The sequence below is a fragment of the Alligator mississippiensis genome, chromosome 3 (assembly GCF_030867095.1).
Source record: "Alligator mississippiensis isolate rAllMis1 chromosome 3, rAllMis1, whole genome shotgun sequence".
NCBI lineage: Eukaryota > Metazoa > Chordata > Crocodylia > Alligatoridae > Alligator > Alligator mississippiensis.
The window spans coordinates 35,397,115-35,409,508 of NC_081826.1; the positions used below are offsets into that span (position 1 = coordinate 35,397,115).

Here is a 12,394-nt window from a genome sequence, read left to right on the forward strand (position 1 = left end):
CCTGGAGCTCCTGTGCCAGGCAACGATATCTTTCTCCTGATATTGCCAAGCAACACATTCCATACAAAATTACATTATTTTGTGTGTACTTGTTCATGTGTTTGTTGTTAAAAGGTTCTAAACAGCACTTAGCAAATACCTCATCATAACTTCCCACTTAGGTTAGGAAGTATTTTTATTTTCATTTCATAGATAAGGGAATCTCTGGGCACACGGAGAGTTGTATTGTAACTGTGTGGCAGAGAGGGAAATGAAACTAAAGTCTCTTGACTTCTCCTGAACTAGTATCTGTCTCCAAGAGCAAAAATGGCAAGATTAAATAGCTGATTACCACATTATTTAAATATCACTGTAGAAAACAGTTGTTTTTGCTGACTTTTTCTAGTTGACTGCAAGATGGTCTACTGCGATACATTTAAGAAACAGCTTCAGTAAACCACTTGAGTTGAAAGATACAAGTCAAGTTACTGCGATTGACAGAGAAAACAGACGACATTACTTTCGGGAGGAAGGAGGTTGTTTTTAGTTTTTTGGGTTTTTCCCCCTGAAAGTAAACCCACTATGTGGCATACCTGACATATTAGGTATTTAATAGGATTTAAAAGGTATAGACTGAAGCTTGTCACTACATTATTGGGGTGTGTGAATAACTAGCCAGGAAAAACCTAGGCTTACCAAATGTCATTCTCACTTTTCTAATTCTAGTCCAACTCGCACATGTCCCTATCAGTTCTGTGGGAAATGCATACTGCTTACAAGGATAACCTCTAGGTTCTTAAGCTTTATGCACTGGTGTTTCTTCATATTTTTTCAAAGCTACTTCCAGATGCTTTAAAATGAGATTAAATAATTGTGCAATTCCTGAAAAACACAATCTCCCCTTAGGGCCTCATTCTTATATATTATAACTGCTTTCAGCTAATGCATCTTTTTACCTGGTTTGCCCAAAAGTTCTCTAGGTTATAGATCCTCAGTACAGAGCCATGACCCTAGGAGCAGCTACCATAATCTTCCCTTTCTTTATGTTGCAGTGGGCTGATTCTTTTTATTTTCCTCCTGTTGTGACCAGGAGATTGAAGTAATGGAAATATTGAAAACCATTGGCTTAGGTCTTATAGTTTATAGTTGCTAGGGTCAGAAGGGACCTGAGCAGATCGTCAAGTCCAACCCCCTGCCATGGCAGGAAGAGTACTGGGGTCAAACGACCCCGGCAAGGTGTTCATCTAGCCTCCTTTTAAAGACCCCCAGGGTAGGAGCCAACACCACTTCTCTTGGAAGTTGGTTCCAGATCCTAGCTGCCCTGACAGTGAAGTAGCACCTCCTGATATCTAGCCTGAATCTACCCTCTGCCAGCTTGTGGCCATTATTTCTAGTCACTCCTGGTAGCACTCGGGGAAACAGGGACTCCCCCAATGCCTGCTGGTCCCCCTGGACTAGTTTGTAAATGGCCACTAGATCCCCCCTCAGCCTTCTCTTGTGGAGACTGAACAGGTTCAGGTCCCTTAGCCTCTTCTCATAGGGCCTGCCCTGCTGCCCCCGATCATGTGGGTGGCCCTCCTCTGGACCCTCAATTCTGTCCATATCCCTTCTGAAGTACGGCGCCCAGAACTGGACGCCGTACTCCAACTGCAGCCTGACCGCAGGTCATTATTAAGCAACTACATCAAAAAGGAGAATCAAAGTGGTCATTCTGAGATCATAATTATTGTGAAATATAATATAAATGATTAGCTAAGGGGATTGAATGATTGCCATTTTGGTTTAATAAATAAGTAATGCATAATTCTGTGTGTGCATGTCACAGGGGGAGAGGGAAGGAATATTTAAGGACAGAGAAAAAGCATGGAAGAACACCACTATTTTTTTTTTTTAGGCATACAAATAACGTTTTATTGCATTTTATTTAATGTCTTTTCACTATATCAATAGAGATTTTCTATTTTCATAAAAAAATAATTTTCACCATCAAACAAATGCATAAGCATATATGAAAATATATATTATCATGATAAAAATAGTGAGCAAAAGACCTGACTGACTGTCCAAAAGCATCCTGAATAGTGAAAGCAATTAATGGCTGTTTTGGTTTGGGAACCAAACAGGAAAATGAGGGGAAAAAATGATTCGAGTAAAACTAAAATAGAAATATTTGGGGGTTTTCAGCATAACCAATAAATAACTAAATAATTTATAGTCAACCTGAATTTTATATTTTATATTGAACCTGAAATTAATTTTTTATTTTGGTTTTGTGTTGTTTAACTATTTTAGTGCACTTAAAAAAAATGTTATTTAAGTCAAGTTTAAACAGAAAATGCCATTTGGAAATGAAAAATGTCTCTCTCTCTCTCAAACTGTTCTTTTCAAATTTTTGTCCAATTTTTTTAGAAGAAAATAACTATTGAATTCCTAAATTTATGAATAGCTTGGGCCCGCCTGAATTTTCAGCAAATTTGCCATTCCTATTTTTGCGTGCATGCTATTCCACTTCTAATTCTTATTTTGAGGATTTTTTCCTTTTTTTTTTTTTGCTGTCTACAAAGATAAACCAAGTAGCGGTTGCTGCAGAAATTCTGTCAGTTCTGATACCTATAGAGTGGTAGGCAGAATCCTAAAAATTGTTTAAGAAAATAAAAGAGGAAAAAATTAGCTTCATAAAGAAAGAACTTCACTTAAACATGGCAATTTTAGCCATAAAAGTTTTATGAAAGGAACCAGGTTGCATGAGATGAATAAAGGAAGACAGTGCTGTAGTAGAAATGTGTTACTCCTATTGTATTTTGTTCTATATTGGCTATGCAAGGAACACCGTTCAGAGAGGGGTTATAGCTCTTTTGTTGTTGCTGATTTGGCTGTGACTACCAAATCACAAGGCAGGAATTACTGTATTGGATCATATTGGTGCTTCAGTTAGTGCAGTATTCTGTTTCTGAAAGATAATGGAAGATGCTTCAAGGGTGTGAGTTAGACAATTATGAAATAAACTACCTATAATGAAAATGGCCTTTTTTAACACCAGGCAGGTAGGGCATTTATACATGTGCTTTGGGAGTTGGTGGGGGCAAAGGGAGGAGGAGGGTGGGCTTTAATTAAAGCAGCTCTGAAAGCCGCTCTAATTAAAGCACCCAGAATGTCACATGTATCAGTGTCCCCGTACTGAAAAATGGCGGCAGGGGCATTTTAACTAAAGCTCATCGAACGTGCTTTAGTTAAAATGCTTCCACTGCCATTTTTCAGCGTGGGGAAGCTGATACACATGACATTGGAGCATGGCAATTACTGTGCTCTAGCAGACTTGATTAATCAAATCTGTTCCAATGTGCTGTAATTACAACGTGTATAGGTGCCTATAGTGTTTGGCTTCTGCCTGAAGCAGGAGACTGTATCTCCCAACTGAGACACACAATACCCAAACATGCAAATAAAAACTTTAACCCAGCCATGGCTATTCTCCTGAGCTATACTGTGTTTTGCAGGGGGGTGCACATGCACCCCCTAGGCGTTGCCAGTGACTCCTTGTGCTTCTTTGTGTTTTGAAATAAAGGACTGACTCCTCTTCTTTTGCAATGAAGGACTTTAGGCATCTAACTCCAAAGGAGGTTGAATCTTGAGTAGAGATAGGGGCTTCCTTTCAGCCCAGAGTCAGAAATCTTACACCACAGGAGAAGAGAATTTTAGGTTCCATCTACTCACTATGTCCCAGCATTCCCTGTTGTCTAATGTAGGCAGGTCCCTGGACAGCACTTTGTTCTGTGAATCCCAGATTTAGCCATGTAACTTCCTCTGCACTGCAAAGGGGAGCCTAGGCAAATAACTCAATACTAAGAATTCTACAAGATGGTGGGGCACCTAAAAATTTAGCATCGCAGTGCTGATTTCTGCAATATCTTTGTCCCCCTTGTGAATCCAACCTCAGGTCTTTTCCCATGTGGTTAAATTTAAAGTAGGTCCTGATAGGGTGCTGCTTTGTGGATATATTATTCTGCACGTATTGCTGCTGAATCCTACTTGCCTTCATGCAAGGTTTTCTCAAGTCACTCCCAATCCTGTGTCAACACCTTCACTAAGCTTAATAATTGTATATTTCCTATGAGTTTTGTTATCTCACCCATTTATCTGCCTTTCCAGGCCATGAATACATGCATTTTTAAAAGTACTTGATGTCTCACAGGACTTAGATTTTTAAACTGTTCTATATTGCATGTATAATAATTCAAATGCATTGTTTCTGCCTCCATTACTGTTCTGCTGATGCACAGGTTTATTTTTCCAAGTCAGCAGGCACTGGGGAAACATTTTCCACTTTGATTATGTGCCTAAGATTCTTCAAGCATTTTTTTCTGTTTCATGTACCATCTGGTTGGGAAGACTCAGGGGTGCATGAATGCTGCATACATTCCCTCTCAAAACCTTTGGTGCATTTCAGGACCTGTGGAACAACTCTCCTTTAATGTCCCAAATTCCTCCAGAGTGCTCATAAGACTTCAGTCCTTCTCATTACTTTATTTTGTGCATTTGTGATGCATCTGAGCTGGGAGTTACCATCGTACTTGCTGGAAAGCAAGTAGGTCTCTACAGACTCCCACTGTAAACAGATTTCACATAAGGCACCTTAGTTGTCAAAGGTTTTCCAATGCTTGGGCAAGGGCAGGCATGAAAAGGAAAAGATGGTGCTGTTCAGGTCTTAGCGATAACAGGGAGGGAGAGAGTGGAAGGTAGCTTGCAATAGTTTTTTCACAGATTACTAACTGCAACTCTTGTGTTTTCAGGCTGCGCTAGCAGGAGGCACCACTATGATCATCGACTTTGCAATACCTCAGAAAGGGGGTTCTCTTATTGAAGCTTATAACACATGGAGAAGCTGGGCGGATCCTAAAGTCTGTTGTGATTATGCACTGCATGTGGCAGTTACGTGGTGGAGTGATAAGGTAGACATAATATAATAACACTAGTTTGGGTTCTTAATTGTCTTAAGTTGAATTACCTGTGATTAGATTTCAAATGAATTTAAATCATTAATATTGTTATAATTAACCATATTTCCAAAGGAAGGACTGTTCTAAATTAATACAGTAATATTGCTTAATCTGTGATTTTATTAGAATTCAGATACAAAACGGGGGCTTCAGTTTCTGGAATAAGAGGTCTCCAGAAAAAAACAATTGATTTTTGGGTATATTGGATCTTTTCTGGAGAAGTGGTAGGATCCTGCCCGTTAGCTTAAAATTCTATTGAATTCAGCAGGCCTTTCAGTTGCTCGCCACCTCTCTAAATTGGGCCCCATTGCATAAAGTTCTTTGGGATGTAATAGAATATGAGGTACTGTATTGATTCAAGATACCGTCTTACTGTTAAGTAACAGAACATAAATGGCCCTTTCTTACTCCCATTTTAACTTCCGAAATGTGTACACTAGTGCCTCCATTACATAACTGTTCAAGACACAAGATTCTGAGTACTGAGTAAATACTGCATCAGCTCCAGGTTTGTAGTTTAAAACACAGACATAAAATAAATTATTCAATAAAGCTTAATGCATAAACACTTGACGTTCAAGCTTATAAAACAAAATTAGATGAATTGAAAATGCCAGTAAAATTAAGTGTAAATCAGTGAAATCCTTTGCTTTTATGTTATTTAAACGCATATTTTACAGCCCAAGACTACAAAGAAATGTGGTGGAGTTATAAAGAAAATTAGATGTCCTACATATTACAGACAAAAAGGGAAAGTGGGGTAAAAAAGACATGTGCATTTATAAGCATCATATCCATTTGACATGCCGCCACTTCCTCACAATTTTGATTCTGATTTAACTCAACAGAAAACTTCACATCTTTAGAATTTCTTTTTCAGATCCTGGTATTTAGGGATGAATAAGACCCAACTTGTCAGCTCTCTCCCCCTGCCAAAAAGGAGGGATCTGCATTTACATAAAGGGATTTAGGTATTTAATACTACTGACCCAGACCTAGCATTCTTGTTCATATTAGTCCAGGAATCTCTCTTGGGTGACATTCTACATCGTACAAAATTTTTCAAAGTTTCCTGGAGTAGATCCAGCCAAATATATTAGTGTTGCAACCAAATTGTTAGTAATTTTTAACAATGACCTTATTTATTTATTCACTTTCCATTGGAGGATGACAAAACACTCAGAGGTTATACTTGGGATGGCCTTAGGGGGTACATGCAGGTGGGCAGGGATGGAGCGCTGCCACCCACCATCCTGCACCACCACCTCCCAGGCATGGGGCCAGGGGGGAGGGGAGGTGGTGAGGGCAGTGGTGCCCCTCTGTGAGCTACACAGGCGCCACCTATTTGTCCGGCCACAGGGGGTGGGGGAAGCTTGCATGCAGTGTCCACTGCTGCACCCCCCCCCCCCGTGCTGCCACCGCTCTGCATCCGGCCACACACCACCCCCTCCCAACGCCCCCATGCCACATCTGGCTGCTGGGGAGTACACTTATTAAAAAAGGTTGAAACCCCCTGGTTTAGGGCATAAATGAATTGTTCAAGGTCACAAAGTTTGTGCCAAAACCAGGTCACCTGATATTTTATTATTTGCCTTGGGCTATGCCAATACAGCAAAGTGCAACTATCTGGACATGTTCTTTCAGGGTCACCCCTCTGCCTGTGCTTCTCAGCAGGCTAAATAACCCTGGACAGAGAGCTGTGCTTACATTGCTTCCAATGTTTGAGTTAGCTTGCTTTGAAGTATTCCAGGTATTTTGACACCATACTTTGTTGTATAAACATAGCCTAAGACAGATACATAAAATATCCCTTTACTTGGTCAGATATCTCTCCGGTGCACTGCACTGTTCCATATAGTCATACCCTTAGGAAATTATGGTGCCGATCCATAGTATTTGAACCCCTCCCAGTCTTATGCATATATCCTCATATAACCATTGTGAGGATGGGACATACTCTTCCTATTTTCCAGATGAGTAACTGAGGTGCAGACAGACTAAGTAACTTGCCAAAGATGACAAAAGCAGTCTGACAGAGTGCGGAATTTAAGCCAGGAATATGAAGTATTGTGATATACCTGTGACTAATGACACAAATCACAACCAGCTGTGAAAAACATTCAAACTTCTGATCAGAATGTATCCTAGCACGGGGATGGAGGAGAGGTGGAAGCGGCCCTCCAGACAACCATATACCCTGTAATTTTGCTAAAGCGCTGCCTCGAAATTAGGATTATCTTCAACTCAAATATGAATTTAATCACCCAAAAAATATTCAGTGACTGTGTGTGGAAATCCTTGCATTGCTGCCTTCACTTTTTGTACTCCCACTTCTAAGTAATCCTGAGGTCATGTTCAGCATGCATTTGTAGTGCTACAAGTACCACAGCTTTTTGAAGCACCATAAGAATATGGCACTATAAGGCATGGACACACATGCAGAGTCCTCTGGCTGGAGCACTACCAAGTCACTGGGAAGGCATTCAGTGTTGTGCTTTCCAGCCAGGGAATGCTATGGGCTTTCTTGGCCCTGCAGTTCTGTTTCCCCTGACACTGTAGGAGGGCAGCATCAGTGGTGAACCTGATGACCTGCCCTCTTCCCTTCTGGGGAAGGAGTGGGGAGGGGAGGGAGATAGGCAGCTGGTCAGTGATTGATGGTCATCCTGGGCCCCTTTTCTGGGGGCATCCCTGGCACCCACCTGCTGGTTCCTCACTGCAGGGAAGGGGAGCAAGACAGGCTGTCAGGGATTGTTCGGAGAGTGAGCAAGCTGCATACCCACCGCTACATGGGAGCATGTCAGTGAATTTGATCACTGACAACCTGCTGCCCTGCAAGGTGCAGCAAATAGAACTGCCACCCTGATCCTGGCAGGGCTTCAGCTTTGCTCACTGTGGCAGCCTTAGTCCCACACCCACTGACAACTGGGGCCAGAAGCAATCACTGAGCCTGCTGCAATCCCAAGTGAGCATCTGCAACTCTGCTCCGCATGCCCCAATGACATGCCAGCTGAGGACCCAGGTGGATTGAGAGTTTTGTAAAGGGGGTGCAGGAGCATCCACTGGCATTGCAGGGGTGGCTACAGTCCTGCTCCCAGCCCTCTCAACCCCACTCCCCAGTGCCAGGATAATCAGATCACCATAGAAGCAGCAGCCAGGACCTCTTTTTTTTAAGTGCCTTAGTCAGGTGAGAATGCTGTCCACCCCCAGCTTTTGGCACCTCTCCTCTCCCCTCTGAGCTCAGTGGCACTTCTCCTTCCACTGCCCTTCCTCCTCCTCCCCTGCCTTCTGCTGCTGCTGTCCTCAGCTGACTTAGGGGATGAGGGAGCTCCAGACCTGCTTCAGTCTTGCTTCAGCTGTGCTGCATGGGGAGCCAGGCTAGCCCAGAGACAATGGCTGTGGGAGCAGGCAGGTTGCCCTTCCCTGTACCTGCTCCTTGGCTGATGGAAGTGCAGCCAAAGGAACTGGGCAGGGAGAGGAAACCCCCTCTTTGCTGCCACTGATCCTGGCTCCCTGCACAGCCCAATTGGAGCAGGGCAGGAGCGGCTCTGGAGCTCTCCTCAACCCTCCAGATCAGCCAGGGGCAGCAGAGACAGTGGTGGCACTGCTGAGCATGGAGGGGAAAGGGGGTGGAGCCTCACCTGCTTTGGTAACTTTAAACAAAGTCCCCATCGGCAGCTCCTGAAGTGTGGTCTGAAAGGGGGGTGCAACTGCAGCAATATACCCACTCTGGCTCTGTCCCTAGATCTTTGCCTTCCAATAAATTAACAGAACAGAGCAAATGTGTACTTGGCAGGGGTGTTAGTTGGCCATTTTGTTTCATTCACCAGCTCAGTCTACCAAGTACATGAAGAAAGAAGCTGCCTCTAAATCTCAAAAGGAAATTTCAAACCTCTCTCCAAATACAATAATGTTTTATTACTTTAAATTTTTCGCTTGTCAGGGACCCATTTGGAGAGAGATTTGGAAGGTTAAGCAAAGTTTTTTTTAGATCCAAGTGGGACTTGGGGAGAGGAGGATAGAGGTGTGGAGCAAGTGTCCTTTCCCCTTTTGGGTACGCTATTTCTGATCAGTATCATGGTGTCTGCAAGATTCACCAGACCCATACCTCCAACTCCAAGCACTTGAGATCCATGCAAGAGCAATGAGGGTTTTTACGCAGATGCTTAGTTTTCTTTCTGAGAATCAGCACAAAATATCTCCAAGGGCTGAATATTATGTAGACTCAAGTTAAAGTGCTAGAAAGTAGAAACCTTTTTCTTTATTAGTCATTCCAAGCCTGTCCTTACTTTCTGATGTGGCAGAAATTAAATGGTTTATTCCCACTGCAGTACTTTTCTGAGATTTCAGCATCCATTTTGGAAAATCTGAACTGCTCAACCAAATCCTGCCCAGACCTCCTCCTCTCTCTATCCTTTTGAAATAGATGATAAACTGAACAGTATTCTGATTACATGGCAGGGGCTCTTTCTGCTAATTTCAGACACCTGTATAAGACTAAGGTTTTGCTTCACTATCTCTCACAAAAACGTGATATTTTGAAATTGCTTTGTGCCTTGGATGTATATTGTGCACACAGGATGTACAGTGTGAATTGAAAACAAGCCAGAATCTTATCGAGACATAAGGCACAATGCCGCACCATTGGAACATAAAACATGCAACATAAAAAGAATAAAGAACAGTAAGGTTATTTGTTTTACTCATTCCCATGCATACTCATTTATTCATTTATTTATTTAAAAGAGAAAAGCACACACATGTGTGCACACACATGCACAGCTAGACAGTTATGCAAAGGTTAAGGTGTTACCAAGTTTTAAAGTTGCTCAGGTCAGTCTGGTGGCTGGCCAGATTGACCAGAGTGATGGAGTTGGGTCTTGTTGGACGTGTCCAAAACTCCTTCTTGCCAGTGGAAAAAGACCCAAAGCCTTGTCTTTGCGTTCATTCTTTATAGTGACAGCTGTCCATACAAGCCTATGGATTCCGCTGAGTCAGATGCGAAGGTCATCCTCCTTGTCCTGTTAAGGTGCAAAAAGCTATTTTCACCTGCTGCAAGAGGGCTGTTTTCCTTCACGTTATCACATACATACATCATTCACTTATTTTTTTTACACATAGCAAACATTCCTAAAAATATGATTCTGGTTATGAGTGAAAGAATGATTAGTGGGTGCAATGCTATATTTAAAATTTCTTCTGCTATGGGTGATCACCCAAAATTTTTTTCCCACCAAGAGTGTTTAGTTATGTCATGAGAATGAGTGAGGACAGCTGTGATTTGTTTACTGTCATGATGGACTCAAAAATAAACTGCCTTTGCTCCATTCATTACATTAGAAACCTGTTGCTTAATTTCTGGATGAGCTAAAAGGCTCTGCATTAAAGCATGAGAAATACCTAATCGAACAGGGTGTAAGTGCTGATCTTTATATATTCCATATCCCAAAGTGAAACTGTTGGACAACCTTATTCCAAATATAATTTATGCCTCACCCATTTAAGGCAATCACCTGGCATAGGCAAATGTTGCCATCAGGAAGAGTTAGATTATACCAGTCATTTATCCTTACTATGGGACATCAGGTTTTTAGGCAGACGCAACCTTTTTCAACATCAATAAGAATGGACTTATTATATTGATCAAGTTGTATGGTATATTGACATACCCCATTGTTTGCACTAAGACGTACAGAGTCTGGTTGCAGTATATATTCCAAACAAATAAACCTTCTGAGTGGTGTTCACACATGCTGGTAGATACAGTTTCATATCCATCTGCAGTTTTCAAGCCCAATGTCTGTTTACTTGAGGGAGTAATATAGTTTCATTAATTCATGCTCCTAATACAAAAATAGGAAACACTAAATCCTTTTTTGCTTTTACTATAACTTCAATTTGAAGAGATAAAGCCATAGTATCAGGATCATATTTGATTCTATTAATTTGTTATAAGGCCATCACCATGCTGGTTGCTTGGTAGTATTCTAAATTAAATTTCTTAATTTCACAGGTATATGCCAATTTGCTCTTTATTCAATTAGACTGAGAACTACACCCAAAAACCATAACTGTGTTTGTATACACATTAAAGCGACGGATACATTTTCCTCGAAATTTATATAAGCATCAGCCAATACCCAAGTATCAGTTCTGTTTTCCTTTTCCACTCTTTGTACTATGTCAGCCAATGACATCTGGAATAATGTGATTAGAGCGAATCTTTTATCAATAGGACCACCCAAGTGAAACAGTGTGCTTCCAAAAGTATTTAATTTATTCATCAGTATTTCCTGATCAATGGAATTGAAAACGTTCATTCCTCACCCAGCACTGAGTTCCATGATCGTTTAGCCCTGCGATTTTGATTGATTTTTCCAATGCTTTGTCTGTTTATTTCATCCCCGTGTGGGTGGAGATAGATAGCTGATCCATCTGGGTGTGTTATTAGTATGTTATTAGGCTTTAGATCTACAATGATTTGCCATCATTGTTTTATAACTTAGTAGTGCTGTTACCTAACCTATTTTAATAGCGTGTAGATAAACTTTTACTTTGCTTGGTTTTCATGGGCAGGCTTTTTGAACCATAGAGCATATTATGGGTTCATATTTTTGCTACTACCAAGATTGTGTGCAACATTTCCAATAGAACCCATGTGTCTTTTTAGATGGCGTATTTACCATTAAAGAGGTTCTTTCCCAGGTAGTTGCCAATTCATAGTTGATAAATCCCGTAATAATTCAAATTACAAAAGGCAGACCTACCTTCCATTCTGTTGCAGCTGCCCAAATGGCACTGCACCATCGTTGAGCAAAATTTAATGTTGTTTTCAACCATCACTTTGGCACATGGGTTCCAAGTTTAGGGAAGTTTTGACTCCGTATATTCCTGTTTTCTTTAAAACAATTGATTAATGATATTTTTCTCACACAACCCTGGTAAGTTAATATTGTATATATATTACATGTAAATGCCAATAAGATTTTTTTGGAAAATAACAAAAACATATATATATATAAAAAACCACAGATATAAAGAATACACATATTACCATAGTGCCTTTAATCTGGAATTTCCATATAAATTGTTACTTTTTACTTTAAGGAGTAGGACATCCTTCCAGTCCAAGTTGGACAGAAGTGTCCTGGTCTGGGATCTGCAGATGAGTTTACTTTTTAGATGGTATATTCCCCAATAATTGTTATTACATCTCTATGGTATTTATATGCATTTAAACTTTTAGGAACTAAATAAACTAAACAACAAAAAGAAGAACAACAAAAAAACAGATGAGACAATCTTTATTTTTATAGAAAAACCATGGCTTATGTAGAGAAGATGCTGCTGACGGTACCGAGGCCTCGTAGGTTATCTGTCACCATTGTTACTGGGTTGATTACACTGTGGGTTCTGTAAAA

General features: G+C 40.9%; 1 protein-coding gene across 1 annotated transcript in view; it reads left to right on the forward strand.

Moving 5' to 3' along the window:
• Positions 1-12,394, forward strand: part of DPYS (dihydropyrimidinase) — a 62,559-nt gene that overhangs the window by 8,675 nt on the left and 41,490 nt on the right. The window contains exon 2 of the mRNA XM_006264098.4: positions 4,770-4,928. Coding sequence (XP_006264160.1) covers positions 4,770-4,928 — 159 coding nt within the window. The remainder of the gene's footprint in view (positions 1-4,769; positions 4,929-12,394) is intronic.